At 43.0% G+C, this 26,905-nt stretch overlaps 1 protein-coding gene across 1 annotated transcript in view; it reads right to left on the bottom strand.

The window, feature by feature from the left end:
* The window catches only part of RYR3 (ryanodine receptor 3), a 555,495-nt gene that overhangs the window by 36,807 nt on the left and 491,783 nt on the right, over positions 1–26,905 (bottom strand). The window contains exons 68-81 of the mRNA XM_081507033.1: positions 21,644–21,731; positions 21,451–21,543; positions 16,722–16,736; positions 13,943–14,113; positions 13,591–13,650; positions 10,856–10,987; positions 10,260–10,372; positions 7,107–7,203; positions 5,169–5,275; positions 4,707–4,758; positions 3,664–3,720; positions 2,343–2,442; positions 2,113–2,192; positions 594–670 (exon numbers count right to left, since the gene is read on the bottom strand). Of these exons, the coding sequence (XP_081363159.1) occupies positions 594–670; positions 2,113–2,192; positions 2,343–2,442; positions 3,664–3,720; positions 4,707–4,758; positions 5,169–5,275; positions 7,107–7,203; positions 10,260–10,372; positions 10,856–10,987; positions 13,591–13,650; positions 13,943–14,113; positions 16,722–16,736; positions 21,451–21,543; positions 21,644–21,731 (1,242 nt within the window). The remainder of the gene's footprint in view (positions 1–593; positions 671–2,112; positions 2,193–2,342; positions 2,443–3,663; positions 3,721–4,706; positions 4,759–5,168; positions 5,276–7,106; positions 7,204–10,259; positions 10,373–10,855; positions 10,988–13,590; positions 13,651–13,942; positions 14,114–16,721; positions 16,737–21,450; positions 21,544–21,643; positions 21,732–26,905) is intronic.

The raw sequence follows: 26,905 nt of genomic DNA on the forward strand, positions 1-26,905 counted from the left end.
ATGTCAGAGGGGAGGCTTACACAACTGGGTAATATAAATGGAAAGCTTAATGCTTTGTTTTTCAGACAATGTCAAAATGTTCCCACATCAGGATGTACCTCTGCCAAAATATGTACCCACTAAATATCTCTTCAGGCTCAAAGAATTGTTAAGGATAGAAATTAACAAAGTACCTAATGGATCTAATGAGCACAGGGCCTTGAGTCACACTGAGGTATTCTTCTTTTCCATTCTTTGCTAGTTTGACTTACAAGTATACATGTTTAATAAGAGAAACTCACACTCAGCTCCAAAGAAAACAACATAACAAAAAAAGGAAGTAAGGGCAATTCAAACACTAAACAGGTGTAGACAGGTAAGGTGTGTGTGTTTGTGTGTGTGTGTGTGTGTTACATTTTCCCTTCTAAATGCTATTTGAAGGTAATCCTGAAGGCTAAAGGAATAATACCCATCCTCTTCTGAAGTAGGTACTCTTTTCTCAATAATTTCATGATAAGCCAGTTTATTTATGTGGCATTCTCCCACCCCATGCCCCTTTCTCTGAACAGTAAATAATTTTTAAAAAGTGCTATGGGTGGTTTTCCCATATTTACCTGCAAGACTGCATAAGACCAGAAAGACTTTGAAAGAACCCAGCATCCTTTTTCTCCTTTAGATAATCTAGCATTTTCTGTAAGGGAGACACATTCGAAAAGGAAAAGCAATGAAAACTATGGCACAAATATCGACCCTCCTACTTGTGATGGCAGTTCCCGATCATTCAGGCACACTAAGTGAGTTTCAGGAGGTGGTTTTGTAACCTTGGGTAAGCATGAAAATATTCCACCTGTGGACTTAAACCTTCCATGTGCCTGAGCCCCACTCTCTACTTATAGAACTAGAATCTCTTTAGGGCAGATGTTTCATTTTATAAAGGTCCACTGGTATTGATGGTACAGTAGATCTTTGACTTCAAAGATTTACTGTTTGAAGCATCTTCTCCTTAGAACAGGTTCTAGGACTAGGCTGTAGTAATGTTTATGGTTACTGAGGTAAAATCTGAACAGCTCATGCTATGTTTAATGCGTTGGAGGAAGGAGCTTAGCTAGTAATGAGACTAGTTGAGAGCACAGTCTTTCTCACAAAGAGACTGTTTCCTCTGTTCTCTATTACTGGCAAGCTAGGAACTTGGTATGGCACAGTAAGAATCTTCTTAGCTTTTTTAAAGGGCTCTGTAAGAAAGTCAACTGATGGGGTGGTGATGGAAGAGAAGAGAAAGTGAGGGGTGCCTGTGAAATGGTAGTTCTTAATGAGAAATCTGGTTTGTGACGAATTAAAGCCTGGGAAAAATTATATGCAATAGTGGTAGTTATGGATTTGGAAATTCTCAAAGGCCCTGGGAATGCCAACAGTCTTTGAAATTTCATTTTCCTGTGCACACAGATGTTTTTATTTTTAGCTAGAGCCCGGAGTGCTCAGGAGACACTACTGCATGTCTATCATCTGTAGCCAGTTCCAGTTCAGATTGTTGAATGAATTCCATGTGCCAGGCACTCTGCTGTATATCTCTGTGTGTTCTCTCTTTTAATGCATGATGGCAGTGGATTATTTTCATTACCCACTGCTACATCCTCTACCCATAGAAGACAGCCTGGCCCTAGCACATAGTCAGTGATCACTAAGCAGCTGTTAATATGAATAACTGAATATGAATGACTGAACAAACAAGTATGTGGGGTTCTGAACATCACTTAACTGATCAAGCTTCTTGCTCACAGTAAGGCAACTAATAAATGAAAGTGTTGAAATAAAAACCAAAGGCTGAGGAAATTTCCTCTAGAGTATATTTTTGCAGAAAATCAGCTAATGATGAAAAAAATAATTTTTTTTTGAACCCTAGATAACCCCTCTTTACTAAGCACGTTTGTCTGCAGACTCCCAGTCCTGGTTTTATCTGTGTTTTCAGCTACTCAACGTAATTAACATAATTGGCCACTAAGGACAAAACTCCAGCAAAGGTGATTCTCGGTGGCCATCCATGCAGCAGAGTCAACCTCTCTTTCCTGAAGTGTGACAGCTGTCAAATGGAAATACCCCAGAAAGTCTGCACCACCTCCTGTGAGCCCCCATTACCTGCTGTACACCGGCATTGCCCCCATTCAGAATGGCGATCCCCAACTTCAGAGTCTCCACCACCATGGGGCTCATCTCACCTGTTGAAGTAAAGATTAGATGGAATCACCAAGGAAACAGGGTAAATCACACCTACTGGGCTTTATCCAGATTCTTTAATAATGACTTCATGTCACAGGGTGACATCTCTGTGTTAGTTAAGGGACCCATGCACAAGTCTCTGAAATCACCTTTGCTGGCGCTGATCATCTGAAGGACCATCTCAGCAGCTCCACGCTCATGCAGCCGGGCTTGCTGATAGAGGGTTTTCTGCTTTTCCATTTCTTTCTCCTGGAAAAAAATAGCAGGGCGGTGGGGGGTGGGGGTTGTTTACCCCCAGAGAATTCACTGTAGTCAGATGAGTTGAGAGAGAGACTCATTACTCACCTAGGAAGGCAACACACATAATTTCAAACAAAACAGATCTTGGAAGTTTATTTTTAGATGCAACCCAGTTTTCTAAAACTGTCCATCCATAATTTACTCACATTTTGATGCTGAAATTTCTACTCTCTGTACTGATACATACAAAACACAGTCCATTCTCCAGTGACACTATGATTATAGAAAGTGACTTCAGGGACTTCCCAGGTGATCCAGCGTTTAAGAATCCACCTTCCAAAACAGGGGACACAGGTTCGATCCCTGGTCGGGAAGTAAGATCCCACATGTCATGGGGCAACTAAGCCCATGTACCACAATTAGAGAAACCTGCATGCCCCAGGGAAGAGACAGCATAGGCAAAAAAAAAAAAAAAAAAAAATAGTGACCTCAGACTAAAATGGCTTGTTTTCAATGTTATAAAGGAAAAATTGCTGAGGGCTCAGCGGAATTCATCTGAGTATAGCAAATGCCTACTTATCCAGAAAGCTCAGGCCACACTTAACAAATGTGAGATGTTAGAAGCCAAAGCTTTCCAGAACTGTATCCATTTACTTTAAAAAATATATGTATTTATTTGGCTGCCCTGGGTCTTAGTTGCAGCATATAGGACCTAGTTCTCTGACCAGGGGTCGAACCCAGACCCCCTGCACTAGGAGTGCAGAGCCTTAGCCACTGGACCACCAGGAAAATCCTTGTATTCATTTACTTCTACTGTTGAATACTTCGTCTATAAAATAGTACAGGTAAACTAATGGAGTTTTATTTTGAGAGATTCAGGGTCCCACACTGCCCCAAATCAAGACTGTCATTAAGTACAATTACAGAATAACAGTGCAAAAACCATCCAGTGTCTCCACTGCTGTGAATTTTCACTTTTGAATATCTGAATGCGCCCTTCCATGGCCCCTGTTGCTACCATACTTGGGTCGATGTAGGAGATTTCCTAGAAGAACAAACTTGAAGGACCATCTGCTGACTGACTGGCTGCCTGCTACCTTTCATTAGGCCAACAGACAGCAACCACAGCCAATGTACTCATCCAGGCTGACTTGCATACTTGCCGCCTGACACGCATGGTGGGTGAGTTGCATGCCCTCCTGGCTGGCTTCAAGCTTAGTGAGAACTCACTTCAAATGTTTTCTCCTTGTCTTCCTCCTCTTCTTCATCTTCCCCACTCTGACAACTCTGGATTCCACACAGACGGGAGAGGAGGAGACAAACAGTCAGGTTAAAGGTGGGCCTAGTAAACAGGACTCTGCTTTACTGCGTGAGGGCAGGGGACGGGCTGTAATTCATAGGCACCTCAGGACCTCAGCACTCTGTAAAACTGAGAACATTTGGGTCGCAGCAGGCAACATTCTACTCTAAATACCATCTTTGCGGTTACCAAGGAGTTTAGAAAACAGAAATGGGAACGCCGAGATCACATAGTTAAAGGAGATGTCCCTGGTTTAACTACAGACCTGAACTCTCCTACTTAAAAGAGTTCTGTAAAGTTCTGGTGTAAATCGAGAGACAGGAGTGCAAAGAGCCAGCCCATTCTCAACATGAGTCAGAGGCTTGGCCATAAGATTAGGGAAAGCCAGGATGTGAATCCCAAAGTGACTCCACGGAGCACCTGGCAGAGGAACGGGTGCTCCTGTACCTCCCACAGACACCCCTATTTCTGCCTGACATGAAGTGCTCCCACTGGAGAAGCAGTAGGTTCGCTTAATCACTCAGCATTCCAGAGGCCACTGACCCCGTGTGACCTAGAAACATCCTCTCTGGTCACTTCATCTCTTCTAGAACACTAGTTACGTCCTCTAGTTTCTAAGCCTGTTTTCAAATGTACTGGATTTCCTTCACCTACGGACATGGTTGAACTGTTGGATGTGTTCTGAGCATCAAGTAAAAATTCGAGGATGATCTGGATGCCTGAACCCTGTGAAGCTGGCTGAGAAGTGTCATGTGAACCCAGGCACCAGACCCCACTGTTTCTGCAAAGCATCGTTTTCATAGGATGATGGTAGAACAGTTTACTAATGTTGCCTGCAGAGCATGTGAATTGTGCAAAGCCTGGAGCCCACGCCATGACCCAAGTCCCAGGCTAGTTGCTCAATGTAACATGTGCCTGAAGAGGTCAAAGGGAAGCGAGAAGACGGCAGTGACAGGAAGAAAACCAAGTGTACCTTGGCCATCATGCTGGCATAGGAGGTATACAAAGGGTCGTCTTCCAGTTTGCTGGAAAGAAAGGAGGAAATATTTAGCAGACCGACTTCGGACACAGCAGAAAAGACTGAGTGGCATATAAATCCTAATATACCAGTGAATTAATTAGAAGCCCTCCTCCCTCACCCCAGTTCTTAGAAACCATTATGAAAATCTGAATCATTATTGGCTTGACATGGAATTCAGGGGTGAAGTTACAGTTTCAGGCTGCTTCATCTTCAGACTCAGTGTCAGGCATTATGATGAAAGGGCTATGGTTTCTGTCTTTTCCCCCTAGAGGTTTCTTGATGGCCAAGAACAAGACAGCAAGGAGGGCTGTTCAAATCTGGCACCCGCTCTGTGCTCACTGCCACTTGGGGAGGACAGCTTGGGGAGGACCCAGCCGTGCCTGGGATGTGAGCAGGGCGCTCCATGGTGCTGACCTCCTCTCCGTGAGAGCGTTGCGGCTAAAGTGGAGGATGATCTGATGAAGCGGGTCTGGCTGCTTTTCCACCTCTTCGTCCTCCTCCTCTTCCACCTTGGGAGATTTCTACACACACCGAGGCAGATAGGTTTCAGGCATGAATTTCAGCACGTGGCATACCACCGCACGCGAACAAAGGTGAAGCACCAGGCACAGAGCGCATCAACTCAAAGCACAAAGAGAACCACGACATCATACGTTTATTTCAGGACAGAAGCCCTAAGGATGCAAGGTCTGGGAATGAAATATATATATATATATATAAAAATATATTTTTCAGCCAATTAAATAAACATTGCAATTTTGGGTTAAAACAAAATGGAAGGAAAAGCAAAAGCTTGACTGCAGGGGAGGCGCTCCAGACTCCAGTCAGCAAAACTCTCATGCAAGCTCTGGGCACCCACATTCAGGAGGGAAGCCCTGGAGAGTACCGAAGAGGCTGTATCTCTCCACCAACACCTGACATTTCTCTTGGAGAGCTGGGCTGGGAATGGGGGTGGGGCAACAGTTACAAAGCACTGGGGCCACTATCCTAGATTAAACCTAGTGAAATGTTTCTCTTTCCTGACCTCAACCTTTATCCTGAAAATCTTGCTGTCCCTGAGAGATGCTATCCTGGAGCTGTGAGCCTTGCAGTTTCTCCTCTGAGCAAGTCTTTTCTCTGCCTCCTTTTACAGAAATAGCAGCTGATGCCAGATGAATAAGTTGATTTCCCAGCAGTGGTAGAACCAGCAGGGTGGACCATACTCAGTAAATTGGTGAGAACTACAGAGGTTGTGTGAATGGTTCAGAAGAAGGGGAAGGTTGAAATGATGCTCATTGTCAACTTCACACTAATAAAAAAACTGGGAAAATCAAGCAAATGTCTTTCTCACTGACAGGAACATATGGAAAGATTGATGGGCATAAAGAGAAACAGAAAGAGAATGAGCGAGAAAGGATTAAAGCACAAAAGACAGGAAGAGGAAAAGAAACAGAGGGAGTGGAAATAAAAGTGAAAGTGAAGTCGCTCAGTCGTGTCTGACTCTGTGACCCATGGACTGTAGCCTACCAGGCTCCTCCATCCATGGGGTTTTCCAGGCAAGAGTACTGGAGTGGGTTGCCATTTCCTTCTCCAGGGGATCTTCCTGACCCAGGTATCAAACCCGGGTTTCCCACATTGCAGACAGATGCTTTACCTTCTGAGCCACCAGGGAGATGGGGAAATATAGAAAGAGTCACAAGGAAAGTATAAACATGAGATACACAGAATAAGACTAATGCAAACAGTAGAGATTAGAGAAAAAGATGGATGGCAGAAATAAAGAGAAAGAGGAAAAGAACTAGGGCTTGGCCAATGGAGAGGAGGGTGTACTTTCTTTCTGAACCAGGATGAAGCTCAGTGATACTGCTGCAGTAAGCTTTACCCATTGTGTGCTGTTTCAAGTAGTTTAAGCACATGAAGCCTGTAAGAGACGGGATGTTGCAAATCTTCAGAAAGGCCAAACACAGAAATGTGAGATGCAGGAAGGGCGTTTAGAGGTGCCTTCCCCAAAGGGGAGCTACCCACCAGAAATGCAGGGCCTTGGCTAGGGCGGGCTGGCCTCCTACAACCAAGGGTGCTCAAAACTTAACTTGGCATGAACTTTCCAAGGCACGGCTGCGCATCCCAAGAAACATTAGTTGTTAATAATAAGGAGGAGGATGATCACAGGACGAGCACCTCCAAGTGAAATTCATCCTCTGGCTCTTAGGACTATTATTAGTGGGGCTTCCTCTGATAATTTATACAGTTAGTTCCTTTCAAATTTATACACCCGATTCTTTGTGACTCTTTCAAAGTTATAATGCACACACATGAATACAAAAATCAAACTCATTCGCACCCATATCTGCTCCCAGTTGAGTCAGTACTTACAGCCAAATCCTGTACTAGTTTCTCTTCAAAGGAATACTCCTCTGTTTCTATCCAAAATCTCTGATAGCCATGGAGGAAGAGGTTAATAGAGCGGTGCCTGAGCGGAAGGGGTGAGAATGAGGTCAAGAGGGGTCCACGGGACACCTTGTTTTAGTTTGGGCGGTTAACGGTTAGTAAGCAGTTTTGTACAATTCTTATCTTCTGATTGGTCAGGGTAGCCAGGAGCACACTGTAAGCATTTATTCCAAAGAAACCAGAACCCGCTACATGGCAGATCCTGAATATTTAGACAGCCTTCTGAATGAACTAACAATGGTTAGTTCAAGACCTGGAGGTCATATTAGCCCTGCTCTGGTCTCACTGGGCCTTTATCACGTCTCCCTTCTAATGAGAACTCATTAGGTCAAGGAAGAGCCCAGAGTTATCTGTGAATATGGCAATTTGGTGATTTCTTTTGACCGATCACCTGTCCAGGTAATCCAATCTAAATTATGCTGATGGTGAGCAGTGTAGTCTCAGATACACTCAAAGCAGCAGAGTGTCCTTCTTTACAGGGCCTCTGAGGAACCACAGCTGCAAGAGCTCCAGTCTGTACTCAGGAAATAAAGCTTGGGCGTGTTGTACTCATCAGCAAAACTTCTGCTTGCTTCACGGGTTCCAATGCTGGCCCTGGCATCTGGGAACACTGAATAAGCTGGCACAAGCCACTTCCTCTCTACAGGATACAACTGACTTCTGGGAATATGAACCACTGAAGAGCAGGTAAGTGGTTACCAAAATGTGAGGAGAACCACAGAGAAAAGGAAGTTCAAGACCAGATCATCAAGTCTTGGTCATAATTTCTGGTAGAATATAGCCCTTACCATCTTTCTTCAAAATCTGACCAATCAGAGGTGTTTTTTTAAAAAAATTGTACAAATTTGTGTTTTCATGGTCATGTTAAATCATGGTCAAGAAAGAAGTGTGCAGAGAATGAGCGGGTCTCTCCACAGGTTACATTACCATTAAAATGAGTATAAGCCTGTCATACTGAGTTTTTTCATTAACCTTTTCCAGCCAAACCCGTTGAAAGGTGCTCAGGAAGAAATTGCTAATTTTGTGTCTGGGGAAAAGCATACAGGTTTTCTTTTAAAAACTCACAGCAGAGAAAGTTTCCACATGATAAAAATAAATCCCTTAGCCCTTTAGTTTGGAAGACTCCATGCAGTTTAGATTCTCATAAGATGGAGAAAAGGAATGGTACTGACCACTAGCCTCTTGTTCGTTTTTATTGTTGTTATTATGAAATCTATGTATAATCCTCCTAGGGATATAATCCTCCTATGTATAACTTCTAGGCAGAAATCCAGGGCAGCCTCTCTAAAACAGCTGTGTTAGACACTGCTACATTAAAAATGGCTAACTAACAAGAACCACTTTAAAGTGCAGGGAACTCTGCTCATCGTTATGTGGCATCCTGGAGGGGAGGGGAATTTGGAGGGGAATGGATATATGTATATGTATGGCTGAATCCCTTTGCTGTCCACCTGAAACTACAACACTGTTAATCAGTGATACTCTAATGTGACATGTTTTTTTTTTAAACAGCTGGGTTAGGGGTGGGGGTGGCCATGTTTCATCAAGGAGAAAGTGGTTCTTGGACTTACTATTATCCATTCAGTGGCAGAGTTCCTGAAGGAGCAACCAAAATACTAAAGGATGGTATTGTCGTTTTCAGTGGATTTAGAAAAAAATGCTTGTTTTTGAGAGATGTAATTGCTGTCGAGCTGGCCCGGGAGATACAAGCTTAAAGCTGAGCCCTCTGGAGGTCATGTTAGCACATCAGGTATGGCTCTCTACCAGAAGGGGAAGTGAATGCCTTCTGATGTTTTACCACTTTTAGAAAACAGACAAAAATCTTAGGCAGTTTTGGTTCTTCTACTGGGCTATAAATTTCATTTGTCTGCCAAGACTTCAGCAACCTTCATGCCCATGACTGCCTGACTTAATTTTTCAGTTTTCCTAAATTAATGAATTCTATTTGATTTGTGATGCCTCAACCTTTCCAGAGACACTAGTCTATTCTCTCAAGAGACCTGTAGGAGCAGGTGTGTGTCTCAGAGGCCATGATTCTCCACCATCTTCAAAGACCCTAATTCAGAGAGCTCAGTTGGCCAGCTGGCTCAGGACAGGGATAAGGGACACTCTGGGTAAATGATAGCCAACATACACAATATGATGAAAGCAAAATGTCAAGCATAGAATAGTCTTTCATCTGAGATTCCAAAGAAACACATGTATTTACATATGATACAGAATTTACTTAGCCAAGTCAGTTTCTTTTTCCTGACCAGGTGAAGATATTCCAATTAACTGGAAGTTGATCAAGCAGTGGCTCTTCAACTACCAGCTTTGTTTATTGATCATAGGCCCAGACTTACTGACTGTGCAATTAGTCTGAGGATGGGAATGCTGCCAGACCACCAATGACACTGAGTTGGCCTCAGTGGTCAACAATGGCCCAGTCTATATCAATACTCTGCCCTATATTGGTGCAGCACATGTTCACATACATTCCAGAAAAGCCTTCACATATTTTTGACTTCAGTGTATAGACTAAACATCCAGGTAAATGCTTTATGTTCATGACTGGCCTCTTGGGGTGTCTCTAACCAGCTCCCTAGTTTCATCTTGAAGGCAAGGGCATTATGCTGAAGGATTCTCGGGTTACACTTCTGTACTTGCTGAGGAAACATAATTTTGGTGTCAATCAATTGCTTGAACATGAAAATATTGCTTGATCTATGGATGGAATTTAGGGTAAAGTCTTTTAGAAAAGTTTCCTTTTTCTAGTATGCCTTTACAGCTGCACAAAGAATCCTACCCAGGTAAAACTAGAGAGCTTCTATATGCTTACATGGCTGACTTTACAGTGCAAAGAGGTGAAGTAAGGCAGGCTTGGGGGCACTAGGAAATCTCATCTGTTTTCAGTTTTTATACTTACCTTTGTAGGCCATTATACTATATGCAGACTGCAATGGCTCCACAGGTGAAGGACTCCAATCTCTAACCCTGGGATCATGAGTGTCAGACCAGAAGAGAGCACAGCTATAGGAAGATACCTTAATTCTCATCTCTGACTCACATGCCAGTATATAAAGATAGAATACTTGCCTGGGCAAGTTGTAGAGAGGGGCCATCCTGAAACAGGCCACCACTGCCCGTTTCCGCTGCTTTGATAGCAGTTTGTGCCAGACTGCCTTCTTGGACCTCAAAGGCTGTTCCACCTAAGAAGAAATCACATGGCTAGGTATACACTAAGCTGATCTGGGTGGCAGAAAATACCAATAGTCACCTACAGCCCAGACTTCTCAACCCTGGAAGAAATCTGATTTCTCAACTGTGGTCAGCCAAAGGTACTCAGTACTAAATGATTCAGTTTGTAAAAGTCTTAGGTTTTCTTTCTTCTCCCAACTGCTTTTGGTCGCTTACTGAATACTAGTAGCCTTACAAATGAGCAGGGAACTTGGATAGGTTATTTGAACTAACGGCAAAAATTTGTAAAACACTGGGAGGGTTAAGCATTAAGGGGTCTTGCTACCACGAGGCACCAAGATGACACTTTGGGATGACCCAGGATGATCCTTACTTCTTGCTTTCTTACAAGGGTGCTTATAGAGTGTTCGAAACTAAAAGCTGAATGTCAAGAGAAATTTTGTATCCCGCAAGGCAGTCTTGCTTCCTCAAGCCTCAGGGTAGATGCTACTTACCTGCTCTAGGTGGAAGACAGCTGCTGAAATTCTCTGCACACGCTCCACTGTCTTTTCTGGGTTGGAAGGTTCTTCACTCTTTAAAACATCCTTGTATAGGTTCAGTTGCCACTTTACAGCTGGATCATCAGACTGCAGATTGAAGCACATACATGAGATGAGCAATCTCTTATACCTCGTATATAGAAAAGGACTTTGTCTCCTAGCATGGTTCCATAGTATTTAAGAGTCTTTTCTACGAATTCCTCTCTCATTTTCTCTATCATATTTTTCCAGAACAATGTAGATGCTTCATAGGAACTTCTCATTATATCCTATATGTCTCAATCCTTCTGTCATATTTACCATCCCTTTCTTTCTGTGCTGCATTATGATTTCCTTAAATCAATCGTCCAATTCATAAGTTCTCTTTTCAGTTGCATCTACTACATTTTTTAACCTATATATGGAAATTTTACTCCTAGTTTTTTAAGGAATCTCCCTACTATATATAGATGGAATTTTTAATTTCAATGATTATTTTTAACTTTGTAAATCACTGTGAGGTCTTTTTCAATTCTACCTCCCCTCTCTTTTCTTTACAAAATAATGTCCAAGTCTTGATTTATAGCTTATATGGCTGCCTTTATCTCTTTAAATATTTCTATAATACTTAAAAAATTCCTTTCTGTAGTTCCTTAGACTTGAATTCTTCCTTTTGTTGAACTTTCTGTCTCTCTAATGATCATTGATTTCTTTTCACACTGTGTGTTTTTTAAAAATATGAACTTGTATTCAGGAGTTTTGTTGACTGGCCCATATGCTAGCAGGTAGAGTCTCTCTAAGAGGTTTCGTGGCTGTTTTTACAGGAGATTCATGGGTGTCACTGGTTCAAGGCTCATTTTATGTAAGTTTCTTGCTCTGTTGTCGCTGTTCAGTCGCTAAGCCATGTCGGACTCTTTGGGACCCCATAGACTGCAGCACTCCAGGCTTCCCTGTCCTTCACTATCTCCACGAGTCTGCTCGAACTCATGTCCATCGATTCGGTGATGTTTTCCAAACATCTTATCCTCTGTTGCTCCCTTCTTTGGCCTCAATTTTTCCGACCATCAGGGTCTTTTCCAATGAATCAGCTCTTTGCATCATTTGGCCAAAGTATTGGAGTTTTAGCTTCAGCATCAATCCTTCCATTAAACATTCAGAGTTGATCTCCTTTAGGATTGACTGGTTTGATCTCTTTGTAGTGCAAGGGACTCTCAAGAGTCTTCTTCAGCACCATAATTTGAAAGCATCAATTCTTTGGTGCTCAGGCTTCTTTATGGTCCAACTCTCACATTTGTACGTGACTAGTGGAAAAACTGTAGCTTTGACTATATGGATCTGCATTGGCAAAATCATGTCTTTGCTTTTTAATATGATGTCTAGATTTGTCATAGCTTTCTTTCCTTCCTTTTGATTTTGTGGCTGCAGTCACCATCCGCAGTAATTTTGGAGCCCAAGAAATTAAAATTTGTCACTGCTTCCACTTCTTCCCCTTCTATTTGCCATTAAGTGATGGGACTGGATGCCATGACCTTAGTTTTTTGAATGGTGAGTTTTACACCAGCTTTTTCACTCTCCTCTTTCACCTTCATCAAGAGGCTCTTTTATTCCTCTTCACTTTCTGCCATTAGAGAGGTATCATCTATATATCTGAGGTTATTGATTTTTCTCCCAGCAATCTTGATTCCAGCTTGTGACTTATCTAGCCTGGCATTTCACATGATGTACTCTGCATATAAGTTAAACAAGCAGGGTGAAAACACACAGCCTTTACGTACTCTTCCCCAATTCTGAACCAATCAGTTGTTCTTTATAAGGTTCTATGTGTTGCTTCTTGACCTGCATATAGGTTTCTCAGGAGACAGGTAAGGTGGTCTGGTATTCCCATCTCTTTAAGAATTTTCCACAGTTTGGTGTGATCCAGATTTGCTCTAAATTTATGTTAAGCCTGGGAAATTTGGTCCACAACTCCTCTTTCGGATTACTAAAACCCTCATCCCCTATGATATGTTTCTGGTCAGGAAAGCTTTATGAGTTTTCCTCACTGCATCATCTTCTCTTCATTACTAAGATTTAGAATGCCTTCTTTTTTCTGGCACTTAGAATATCTTTTTACTGCCTTTTTTATAGTATATTTTACCCACCATTCCTATATAGTTGGGATAGAAAGGAGAGGCTATTTGCATCATTTTAGTCTTCTATCTTAGGGCATAACATAATATATTTGAATGAAAAGCTGTTCAGATTTGCAGGCCTGGAAAAATTTTAAATAGCCTTAAAATAAAAATTGGTCTTGATTTTGTTTGATTTTGGGGCAAGAGTTATACAAACTCAGACACAAAATTACTTTGTTCACAAATCTCTTCGGCTGAAAGTGCTAAAACTTCCCCCATGTTTCTGTTACACTCTAACACACCTCACAGTCAGTAAATTCTGAGACCTAATCTAACCCCCTGCCACGGTGTGATGTTCACACAGTGGGAGGTGGGGAGACATGTTTTACTGGACCTCCTTGCAACTGGCAAAGGAAAACACAAAAATCAAGGACCAAAAAATGAAAAATTAAAGGCAGAGAGTTCTACCAATTAGCACAAGTACTCTGAGACTGTTTTCAGAACACATTAAGAAAAATATGAGTAAACTAAGTGGGTGTGGGGCCCCCTGCAGCCAGAAAGAAGCCTGTGTGAGTTCTCATTGTCTTCCTGCTACATCACCTTTTCCTGCAAGTGCAAGTTATTCCGCAGATGTTCCTTCACCTCTTCATCTGTGTCCCTCTGTGGAAAAAGATGTGAAATTTTATTCCTATAGGTTACTATGGAAATGTAAAGTGGGGTGAAGGGATGTACTAAGAGTTTTGCTGGGATATTTACTACAAGAACAAAAGAAGAGTACTGACAGAGGCTTATCTGAAAGAGCGTGTGCTGACTCCCAAGTCAGCTGTAAAGATGATGGCGTGTTGCTTCTGTGCACCTTGGCTTCTGTTCATTGATCCCCAGGGATGGAGGGCTGAGCACAGATCGCCACCACCTGTATTAAATGCTCCACCAAAACAGATGGGTGACTTACATAGCTGTACCGTGATTTTGCAAGGGAGATCAGCTCCTGATCGCCTGGGGTGCACATATTCAGACCAATGGGCAGCATTTTCTTGAGGGCAGCCACGATGAGGGAGGTCTGGATGGAATAAAAGTCTCCCCTCCGCTTTGTCTTCTTCCGCTCCTGGTCCTGTCCTCCAGACTAGGAGATGAGGTTGAAACAAACAGAGGGGCTCAATGACTCTGAAAGGCACTGCCTCACCTCGGAGGCAGCCTGCCTCCTGTATAGGTCCTCCCTTGTAGAGGTCGGGCCTTTCTACATTTCAGAGGACAGTAAAGGACTGTAATACACAAAGCCAACCAAGGGGCCATTCAAGGCCAGACCCGATGCTAAGCCTTCTCCTTGTGCGCATGCTCACGGAACCACGTGACCAGACACACAGCACCGACACCCACGGTCTCTGCTCGCTTTTATCTGGATGGAATGAACAAGTGGTGTTCTTACAAAAAGAGTGATTTGCTAACTGACAAAATGACTGCAGAAGAGAACTGAGAATCCTGATGGTGGGCAGCAGTAAACAAGTGAGAGAGCATCTACCCTAGAACACTAGCTCCTGGCCAGGGCTGGAGCGAGCATTTTGGGGCACAGGCATCCTATGGTCTGCAGGAAAAGGGGACCGCCCAGGTTGCTAGGGCTGCTTTGGGATCTGGCTGGGGCAAAGTTAGGAGACACAGTGCAGACAGATGAAGAGGAACCGCCCCAAGTCTGGGAGAGTCTGCCCTCCTTTAGTTACACGTTCTGGACCCTTTCTGGGGGCGTTTATCCAATGAAGTGGGAGGTTTGCAAGAAGAGGCCAATGCACTGGGCTATGGCAGCCCCAGGCAACCAACTGAAGACCCTCTGCACCCACAAAGAAGGTGGATATGGGTGGGCCCAAGAAAACAAGGCTCTGCCCTGCCCACGTGGTACCTCACTTGCTGGACTCTGCTTCAGCTTAGTGGGCTCCTGCTGGAAGTGAGGAAGGGCTGGGAGGCCAGAGGCAGAGACTGAAGTCAGGGCCCATGATGGGGGAGAATTGGGGTTTATTAAAGCTTTTGCTTTATGCGGTGCCCGTGTTTGCAGCATCCTTGTGATCGCACAGTGGTTTCCAATGACACAAACACTCTGTGCTCTGGGAGCCGCTGAGAGGCCAAACCCCTCCTTTGAAAATGGCATGTAAGACCTGGGGCCCTCGGCTAGAGTAGAATTTGCTTTATGGAGGATTGGTTTTCTGAGAGAAGACCAAGCAGGGTCAGAATCACGCCACCTTAGGGCTGATCTGCTTACTTTCCAAAGTGTGATGGAGGAGTATTATTAACGGATACTCTCAAAACGGAGGTGACTTCTTTCACCCAGCTTGTGGTGGCTAAGCCTTCAAGTGGTTATACCGCAGAAACCACAGTGAAATCCCTGGCCGGCAAAACCCAGTCTGACCAAATACTGCCAGACAACTCTGCTTGTGTCTGGTGCTCCAGAACAACAGGTCAGACCCAGGACAGCAGTGGGAGAGGGCAGTGGAAGAGGGTGGGGTTGAGGCAAGATACAGTGTCTTGTATTCTAGACACACAGCTGGAAAGCTGCTTTCTACAGAAATTCCTACCTTTACTGAGAGCTTGCTGGGTTCCTTAGATGTTCTAGTATCAGGTATAAAACTCTACAGATTGTGCCTAAGGCAAAACTCTTAAGTCTAAATTACCCTTGAAAATACCTCAAATTGTCCATAAAGGATAGAACTCAGTTTATATATATACATATATGTGTGTGTTATAGTTACATGGACATTACCTAAGAGGTAAATAGTAACATGCATATACAATAAATATGCAAAATTGTGGGCTTGATATATAATTTAAATAATTTCTTGTTCGCTATTTTCTTTGGCCAGTCTTATGTTGTTCTAACTATAAATGCTGCATATATGATGTGGCTCCAATGTGCCTGGTACTTAGATAAAACATTTATAATCTTCCCAACAATGCTGAGATAACAAGAAGTCAGTTATAGAAAGGGGAACGTGATGCTCAGGGAAGTTAAGTGATGTTTTTCCAAGGACACACAGCAGTTAGGAGTCCAGGCCAACATCCAGACTGACATCTGCCTGGCCATAGGTCCATTTTTCTTTACTAAGAGCTGCATGTGACCTGGTTCCTGCACATCTCCCTGTCTCTGCTACAGACCTGGCACAAAGGTCTTGGGACAGTGGCAGCAGACATATGTTAATGGAGAGATAGAGAAATACTTCCAAGCAATAACCTGTATAGGATACTAGAAAATTGTCCCAGGGTTTATTCCACTGGGTGCACATTTTATGCAACACGGCTATTTCCAATCCTTGACTTTAGTCCTCAGAAAACTCTCTGACTCTTTGGAGCCCTGCACAAGAGCAGACATGTATAGTGTGGAAGGGCTGGGACCACTAACAGCAGGTGAGAGGAGTGATCTCCTGGGCTTTCAGTGCCCTCGTCAGCGAACCTATCTCTGTTAGTGTGCTGGCTGCAGAGTGGGCAGCTGGGAAGGGAGCAGAGATGGCAAGGAGACCTCGGATAGGGCGAAGCTTGGCTGGCTTCCCCGGCTTCCCCATTCCAAGGGTGGGTAGGCCTACATTCACTCTTTGACAGGCAGTTGTCTTCCCTGGAGCAGGCCTGGGGGACCTCCAAGTGGGAAAATCCATTCTGGACCACCCCCATGGTGATCACAGTGCAGAGGGTGGCCAGAGTCTGGCACCTCTAATACTAGGACAGAAAAGACACGTCATGCATTTGACCTGTACCTTTACTTGCATGGCCTGTGTGGAAAGATAAGAGAAAAGAAACAAGGAGAAGTCAGTCAGTGAAAGGAGGGGTCCAAAGCATAAGCATGTTAGTCACAGCTCTTCCACCCCCATTCCTCAGCCAATACGACAGAAAACCAACCACTCTGGAAGCCAGTTGACCATGGCATGAAGAGGCGGTGGGAGGTTAGGATGGAGGTTAATTGGATTGAAAGGACTTACACCCAGACCAAGCAGCACATCATCTCAGAGACCAGCATTCCAGAGTGTGTGACACGCAGACCCAGATGGTCTTCAGATCTGGCCACCCAAGTGACTCTTTAGATTTCACGCCTTCTCTCCTCCCCCCTCCGTCCTGTCACCTGGGTGGGCTGCAGACAATCTGTCACATAACCAAATTCCCTGATTTTGTTTCTTCCTTCCACCCACCACATTATCACCACCAGAAGATCTGTGGTTACAAAAAGAGTGAGGAGAACTGAGCTAAGGGGCCATGTATGTGCTTCCTCTAAATAAAGGTTTGCTAAAAACCATACTCTAGGAATATCCAAGGTGGTTCAGGATCACCTCATGACCCAAAGGATGGGGCATCTCCCTTCATGTGATGTGACCTTCAAATATACCTTAGGTCAAAGGCTCCTACATGCTGTAAGTTCTAATTTTATTCTTTTCCTCACATATTGCTAAAATTAGTTAACTCAGTGCATTTCCCTAATGCTTGAAATGCTCTCTCTCGCGCATGCTCTCTCTCTATATTTTAATCTATTTTTAAATGTTAGCTGAAACTTTTCATTTTACAAACATATCTAGAAATTCCTATACCTTCAAAATCACTTCATTTCTGCACACTTAATCACTAATAGTTGATGATCAAATAGCCAATTTATGTGTGAAATTAAGGAAAAAACTGAGACTCTTAAGGGAAAGGGAGTTGGAGGAGTGGAGGCAGGCTTCGGAACTAGGGCAGACGTGTGCGATCTGAAGCGCTCATTCCCAGGGAGAGGGTAAGGGAGATAGAGACCAGTCAATTCTACATTGGATAGTAGAGAGAAAGATGAATTCCCAGAAGCCAGTCTGAGAATGAGAAAGTGTGTGTGTGTGTGTGTGTGTGTGTGTGAGAGAGAGAGAGAGAACAAAGGAGGAAGGAGGATAATAAGAGAAGAGAGAAGGACAGAGGAGTGAGTGGTGGAGGCAGGCGGGACAGAGAGAGGAGGTGGGGGGGCGGAGGGGGTTGGAGGTGGAGGGTGAGGGGTGGGTAGCAGGGGGAAAGGCTGGAGAAAAAGAAAGGGAGAACAGGAAGTGGGAGAGAGAAGGCGGGCAGACGGACCAAGAGCACTTGAATTGTACAAGTGCAAGAACAAAGGGAATACAGATGAAAAAAGGTGGAGGGGTGCGGGGAGTGAGAGAGACAGGTGAGTGACCACCTGGGGCGTCACTGAGCAGGAAGAAGCAAGCTCACACGTCACTCTGCATGCATACCCTTGACAAGCATAGAGATGTCTTTTCAGCATGTCCCTGTCCTTTCTCAGTACACTGAAATCACACTCACACGGTGGAGTGGCTTGAAACAAAGAGGCACCTAACATTTCCTGCATCACAACACTTTTGTTCATAATCTTGGTCAAGGAACTGACATTCCTTGGGCTAAACATGTTCTAACTTAGCATTCCCCTCTGAGGAAGCTGTTGCCATTTTTCCAGAAAACAAAACAAGTTTAAAAACAAAACAAAAAAAACACATGTTTTTTTTGTACAACTTGACATATCCGCAAACCAGTGTTATATAACTTGACATATCCGCAAACCGGTGTTATATAAACAAAATATACAATGAGCTCTCCTCAAAATGTGCCTTCACTGCTGGAAAAAGGACATATCTTTGAACTGACCTTCCATGAATCAAGTGTGAACAGTGTGGCCCACTGTATATTTTTTTCACTTCCTTTTTGTCTGCAATGGCATGTGTGGTGTGTGTGGGCATGCAGCTTTCCAGCACACATCTCTCTGCCATATGCACTGAGGCCAAGATCATTTATACAACACCAGAATTCAATTAAGAGTGGAGATGAAAGCAAGCACAGGTGACTATTCAGATCAGGTAGACGAGAGAACATCAAATTTCAGGGTGGCAATGGGGATTTAGCAGATACTAAGGAGAACACTCCCTCCCCAGCCTCTCAATCCATACTTTTACATCCAAAATATACCAGAAATAGCTATGGGTTACTGTGTTTTAGAGGCATGGTATCTCCCTATCTGAAATAATGTGCTGCATTTATGTAATATTATTCAAGAGATGCATTTAAAATTTACTTTTTAACAGGGCATACTAGTAGAGTTGGGAGAAGTCGGGCAGTAAGCTCAAGCCCATTCTACAAACTGGTAAACTGGAATCCAGAGAAGTTAAGTGAATGATGCAAGGCCATCCTTATACTCATCATCTGGGCCAAGCGTGGGACTTTTGTTTCCTTTGGTATCTAGTTCTGTTTACTACTACACTTTGTGTCTCAACTGAGGCAACTGGAACAATATGAATATTTGTTACCCTGAGGAGTACAGAAAATGTTATTTAATATCTAGGGAGTGTCCTTCCATCCATTACACTGTAACTTTTACCCTTTCCAACATCACTCAGAAAAAAACTGGCATACAATGTCAATGGAAATGAAACAAAAGCATTTGCTCCTGTGGACTAACCTTACCAGCAGGGAAGATGCACCCAAAGGCCCTGATTTTCTTTCTTCCTTCCACCTGAATTCTGCTTCTGACCATCTTCTGACAAGGCTAATGTACTCTTTTCCTCATTCAATGATGTGAATGAACAATTTCAGGTTAGTTTGTTAGTAGGTTAGTTTTAAAACATAATTCTTTGCCACCTCATCTCTTTCCAAGCGTAAACTCAAGGACGCTGAGTATCTACGCATCACCAGAGGGTTAAGATATCTTTGCCATTTCTGCTCATCTGGGATCCAAATCCCTGTATCAGAGTCATTTCCTTTGCTTTGTTGCCATCCGCTGACAATAACAATGGATGCTACCTGGTTCCATCAAAGGCCAAAAGATCTACCCCCAAGTTGAAGGAAGCAAGGAATCTGAGCATCGGTGACTTTCTGTGGGTGAGCAGGGTTAAAGGAGAGCTTGCAATGACTGTAAGAAAAGTCTTCAGAGGGAACTGAGGGACAGATGTCCAGAGATCAGGAGTCTAAAAATATCCTTTGTCCTGTACCTCACACAAGTATCTGTTTGCCAGAAGTTGAATGCAAAATAAATAAACTCTGGAAAATCGAATAAATTGTATACCCATGGCAGATTCATGTTAATGTATGGCAAAACTAATACAATATTGTAAAGTAAAAAATAGATAAATAAATTTAAAAAAATTATCTAAAGCACAAAAGGATACATTGTAAGTAACATTCCTTTGCAGCAAAGATTCCTCTTGACTCTGAATATATATATATATACCTAATCTCTCTGCATTGTAAGTGCACAATTTTATTTATCAAACTATACTAACTGGCATACATCAGATTCTAAACTCTGAGAATAAATTTTTGGATACTGGAAGAAGTGTTAATGTCAATATAGCTTAAAGATGGAAGTGATGGAAAGTTCAGAGTGACTGCAGCTGACCAGAGCTAGACACGCTTCGTGAAGTTTTGGGTGCTGAAGTTTTCACTATTGGTGTCATACCATTCCCTGGTCTGCAGCTGTGCATACAAAGATCTTCTATCGCAAATGGTTATTTGGAAAGATGTCCCAAGGGCTTCACTATCAACCCACGACTATCATCTTTCCAGAACTGATTCTCACTTCTGAGAGGTCCCCATGCAACCTCCACCTTCCTGGTTCTCAAAGGCAGCACTGTACCAGCCATGAGAGATGGACATCTCAGGTGTCACATGTCACATACAGTTGACAATACAGTCAACCCTCGCTGAGGGATACTTCTCGGGGGAAGACAGTTCAGGTAAGCCATAACAGCTGGGAATGAAACAGCACATTTAAGTAAGCCTTGCTTTTGTGTATACCCCTGAAGGAGTATGTCGGAGAATTCTCTCCCATAAAATGGGGAAGCCTCATTGTACAGAACTGACTCAGGAGGAGCAGGGGGGGCTAGTTCCCCCTCCTCGATTTTTGCTGTACCCCTCCCTGTAGGTGACTTTGTTTTCAGACGGATGTTTGGAATGCCCTCTTTCAAACATTTCCTATAGTAGGATGGACAAATGTTTGGGTTTCTGAGTGCAACTTGTATGGAAAATAAATAGAAGGCATTAAGAGGTCAGCAGTTATTAGATGTTCCAGATAGGAGGAAACCGAGTACACTGTTAAGAATACGTGCCAACAACATCTTCAAAGCAAAGTAATGTCCTTACAGCTAATTAAAAGGTGGCTCGAGGCTCGTGTATTTTTGTAGCTTTCCTACACAGGAAGCACTTCTATTTAAAACAAGTAAGAGCAGCTTTGGTTTTGCAGACCTCTCAAATGCCTTAGGCAAGTCTTGAAACAAACTTTCTGACACACAAAGCAGCTACTTATTCATCAACTGTGATGCCCATGCTTATTTGAGAGCAGTTTTTTCTGGCTCATTCTCAAAGAAACAACAGTGGAGATTGTTGGTTTTGTGTGGTTTGACCTGAATGCAGTAGGAGCTTATCCCTTCACATACCCAGGATACGTAGCTTGGTTCAAGGCTGGAGAGCCTTCGGAATTGATTTCTATGGACTTACTTTCGACATCTTGCTTTTGCTGTCTCCAGTTAAAAATGCCAAATTATTAATTTCGTTCTGAATCACAAAGTTTTGCTCTTCCCTCTTGAAGTTCTGAGTGGGGGGAACAGAAAAGCAAACATTACAAGAAAGTTTTCCAAGGTGTGTACTTTTCACTGCTGACTCCAAGTCCAGGGCCCCAGTGTGTGCTTACGTGAGATTTACACCACAGGATGAAGATCTCTGCCACCATGCGGAAGAGCTGGTCAGAGTCTGCATCGGGGCTTTTGAGCCAGTTAGATCTGAGGAGAAAGATAAATGAGTATGCATGTAGAATTTATCAGTGTTTGAAACAATCACACTCGAAAAATTATACCAACACCAGATGCACACATTTATCCAGATAAAACTGCATCCCCACCAAAGGCATTCTTCAGACAGGCTAAATATCAATATACTTCTCGCATGCTTAGATACAGACATGCAATTGTTGTAGGTATGTTTGAAGGACCTATAATAGTTATTTCCATTTTACTAAAAGATGACAGGATTATCTTAGCAAATGAACATCAGAAATCAACATTTCAAAATGGTCAAAAGTAGGGTTTTTTTGGTCCTTTGAACTGAAGAGGTGATTAGAGTTACACTCTAAGTTTTGTGACTAGCCTCCTTTAATCCACAAGGTTAGCAAGATCAGGAAAGTCTTGGTCACTGTGACATATAATCTTACCGTGGACATTTGTTACTGTCAAGCCTCTGAAATTGCGAGTACTCTATAAACAGTTCAGGCCTCACCTATTTTCCTTTCAAAGCCACTTTTATGAATGAAATCTGTAAGAATGTTTCTCACTGATATTTGAAGTGTACATGCAGAGACCAATACTCCTATGCTCTCTGAAATGGTTTGGAAATTCCCTATCTAAAATACTAGCCTACATTAAGAAATTTCACCATGGTGGCAAGAAGGCTAAACTACAATAGAATTTAGTCACTTCCTAAAAGTTGTCTTGCCTCTAATCTTGCACATTTGAATTAAATTATATTTTGAAAGGGGTGGGTGATTTGCCACTTTCAAATATCTGTGTAAAGTAATGCATTGGAAGTTAAATTGTATGGTTTAAAAAACCCCATGTCCCTTGGTGCCTGCAGGGGAATAGCTATCAAAAGCCAGTTCCCTATACCTGGGATATCAGACTGAGTTGTCCTGAGCCGCCTGTACCTTCTGCCCATTCCGCCCATTACTAGGCTAAGGAAGAAAGTAAAGACTCGTGAGGCCAAGACCGCCTGTGGACGCCTCTCTCATCTCCTTAGTTCCTTACTGCTTGAGTTCTAGCTTCATGGATGGTTCTGTCTAATCTTTCTTGTTTTCTACTTCAACTAGCCTCTGTTTTATAGGTTGATACTACAGGTGATCTGCCCCACATTTATTCTCCTCTTCTTCCTTAGGAATAAACCCCCATTTTACCCTGGGTGGCATTGAGTGCTGCTAAAATCACATTACCCAGCCCTCCCCTGAGGGACACCTGTGGAGCTACACTCTGATCAATGAGCTGGAAGAGGAAGTTGTTGGATAAGCCTCCTGGAAAAGCTCTCTAAAAAGCATCAGATAGCTGAAGGTGCCCTCCTGCCTTTATACTTCCTCTCTGGGATGAAAGTATGACAGCTCAAACTCTTAATTGGCATGTTGCACCGTACAGTAAACTTTGAAGATGGAAGTCAGTGTTAAGGACAGGAAGAGAGACGAGTGAGGAGCAACAACACTGGCCATGGAGTGGATATCTCTGGACTTCTTTTTTGTGTGAGATTTAACTTCTACTTTAAGCCACTGTATAAGGTATCTGTCACTAGGGGCCAAATGCAATCCAAACTTGAGGCTTGAGATTGGTAATGCTTTTTGATTTCTTTCATATTGATTTTTCAGGAGCGCCTTTTCAGAGTCAAGTGTCAAGTTTTATCAGAAGTACCAGCTGTTCCTTCTGCCGAGTTCTGGCTGAAATGAGCTTTATAGGCTTGCCCTATGCCTCTAGTGGGAAGAGACGAGGGCACACATCCTACCCTGCCGAGGAAAAGTCCAGCCACAGGGAATGTGACCTGCAGGAGCACTGAAAACAAAATATCAGGTGAACATCTGCTCACAGGAGAAAGCAGCAGCTTTGGATACCTTGGCTTTCAGCTCAGTGAATTTTGTTTTGAACATCCTTCTTGCAAGAGACAGATTTTTTACTCTTTGTCTTTAGTGAGGGTCTTTCTTCAGGTTCAGAATGGTGGGTTACATGAACCCACCATTAAATGCTTTCTCCCAGGCACATAAACTCTCTGCTCCTTTCAAATCAGACTAAGACAATATTTGCAGGAGGGCAGAAGATTCCGACCTTGCCTCTCGGTTTTGTCCAAATCTTTTCCTACCGCAAATGATGTAACCAGGCTCTGTCCCCGCTGCTCCCAGCCTTCCACGGAATTCAAGATCTCTCTCAACATTCAGACAATTGATCCTTTTGGAGGTACTTAACTGATCTGTGGGTTTCTTTTATCATCTGCTCTCTGTGCTGCCAAAAGGCAGCTGGGAAATGCATGGCTGTAGGTGGGGAAGAAGGTTGGATTTAGAGGTAAAACAGGAACAAAAAGCAGGAGAATAAAATCTTGGAAAAAGGCAAGAGTAAGGAGAGTTAGACTGCTATTTTCAAAATGACAAGTCATCAGGTTTTTGAAGAAAGTAAAGCCAGTTATCAGGTTTTGAAAGAGAGTAAAGCCATGCTCCTTTATTCACGGTCAGGTTGTCTGACTAAGCGGTAAGAGCTTATCTCTGCCTTGTTCCTGAGCCTTTTGTAGAGGATTCAGCCTGAGGCAGTCACTGCACAGGATTTACCTGGATTCCCTTCAACAGTTTGAGAGATGAGTTTTCACTCCGAATCGCGCTAAAGCTGTTCAGTGTCTCTGATTTCCAGAAATGAAGCTGAGAAGCTGATTTGTGTAGAGAAGTTTGTTGAACCTGTGTTGATTTATAACCTCCTGGCCTGAGGAGATGGAGCCCTGAGTCACCAGGCTATGACCACAGCATGCCTGGAACTCGCGCTTCTTCTGGGTCATTTTCAGGCTGATCACTTACCCACCGAAGCTTCTCTTCAGATGTCAAAGAGACCTGACACACTGCTGTGACAGGGCTGAAGGAAGTACAAAGATTTAATACAACAAGAGAAAACACAGGAAGACAGGGCAAGATGGCTCTCTTCAATATTTAAAGAGCTGCTTAGGGAGAGACTGGAGTAGTTTTGTGGCTCTAAAGAGCAAAAGCAGAGCTGATAGGAGTTACAGATCTGAACTCAAAATGGCTCAAAGCTGGGGGAATTGGATGAAGGCAGTTCAAGGTATAAACATCCAGTTATAAGATAAATAAGTCCTAGGGATGTAAGGTTAAACTTGACTCATCTGATTAACACTGTATGGTACATGAAAGTTGTTGAGAGTAAATCCTAAGTTTTCTCATTACAAGGAATAAAGACTTTTTTTGTCTTGTATTTTGTACCTATGTGAGATGATGGATGTTCCTTCAGCTTACTGTGGTAAGCTTTTCATGATGTATGTAAGTTAAACCATTCTGTCGTATACCTTACAGAGGGCTTTGTGTCAATTATGTCTCAATAAAACCAGAAGAAAAAAATGAATGAGGAGTTGAAAAGAAATGACTTGAAATGTCTGAAACCAGAATGGGAAGGCATGCATGGGTCCAGCTTTGTCTGTTGTCCATAACCATGGTGGATATTGAGAGGTGGGAAAGGCACCGCTAGGAAAAAGGAAGGGGGTATTTATTTGTCCAGTTAGATGAGCTGACCTCTAATATTCCTGCCAACTCCTTAATCCTGTATTTCCAAGCCAGCCAATTCTTTAGGGTGAAGAAAGGACTCAAGGAAGGTAAAGGCACACACATAGGAAGGAAATATTTATAAGTGAGGCTCAGATAGCCTTACTCCCTGGTGTTCAGGGAAGAACGGGTTGAAAAGTGGGGATGAATGAATTAATGATGATCTCAAAGACTCTCTGACATTGTCATTTTTAGCAACTTCCAAATACTACGTAAGTGGAACACACTCTATCTTGAGTCTTGATCGTCAATAGTGGCAAATGCAATTAGAGAGCTATTTCAGGAGCAGTCTTACTCTACTTTCATTCTTGCTTTCACCTCAGACTCTGACAAATTCCTTTGCTAACGTGCTAACATAATTATGTTATCGGAAATGACTAAAATGATGACCCTGAGAGCAGGATTTCTTTTGAGAAAGTGAGTAAAATTGCCCATAGTTAACTAGGAATTACGTACACGCATACACCTATATACAGTGTGTATATGTTTATTCTGCAAAGCTAAACATAAGTAATCTTAAGTAAATATTTTAAATAGTAAGTATAATTTACCTTATGAAATAAATGCTAAAATAGGCATATCCAGACCTATTCCCTGCCCATGACAGAATGGCATACCACTCAAACAGTTAGCAGTGTTCCCCCAAATATCTCTAATTCTTTTCAGTATCTACGGTGGGCTTTTTAAAATTAAACCACTCGGAACTTCCATTTTAGGTCTCGAAGCTTTGGGAAGGTGTGGTATAATAAAATATCTATTTGGTCTTTGCCTTCCACCGGGACCAGCTGTTCTTTGTTCCTTTGCCTGCTCATAAACATAAGGCTCCTATGCTTTCATTCCCTCTTTGTTGTTATTTAGTGGATAAGGCTTTGCGACCCTACAGACTGCAGCACACCAGGCTCCTCTGACCTCTACTATTTCCCGGAGTTTGCTTAAAATCATGTCCCTTGAGTCAGTGATGATCTAACTATTCTTATTCAGCTTAAATTCCATGATCAATGTTTATAATTATCCTATTATATACAGCTTCATGCCCTAACCCATTTTTCTTCATCATACTCATTTTGCAAAACCCCAACCCTGGTTAAATCCAACTCTCTACCTAGTCTCAGCCTGTACGTGGCAGCCAAGTTGGCTGGAGAAAAACACAACTTGCTGATGGTCCCACTTTAAATCCATGACCACAGATCTCAAGTGGGGCCACTGATGCTGCCTTGTAACCACACCGCACTCCCCAGGTCCATCCACTCCCCTAACTTGCCCCAGCCATTGCCCCAGATCGTTTGCTTCCTCCTCAACCCTTCAAGTACATTCTCCCCACCCTCCCTCTCAGTTGATGTTCTTGCTTCCTACTTCACCGAGAATGGAAGCGACCAGAAAAGGACTCTTACAGACTGCCAGCCATAATACATATGGGTGTGTGCACCTGCATGTGTGTGCGTCTGTGTGTCTGCCAGCAGCAGCATCCATGCATCCTGCCCTCCTGCCCATCACTGTAGATGAACGATCTCAGGCTGATCCTCTGCCTGTTTGAATGCATTGCTTTAGAAATTCTCTCTCCCTCTTACATCACCAATTTTTCTTCTCTCCAGTGGCTCATTTCCATTCATAAAGAAA

The sequence above is a fragment of the Giraffa tippelskirchi genome, chromosome 7, assembly GCF_054371585.1.
Source record: "Giraffa tippelskirchi isolate mGirTip1 chromosome 7, T2T-mGirTip1v1.2.pri, whole genome shotgun sequence".
Classification (NCBI taxonomy): Eukaryota; Metazoa; Chordata; class Mammalia; order Artiodactyla; family Giraffidae; genus Giraffa; species Giraffa tippelskirchi.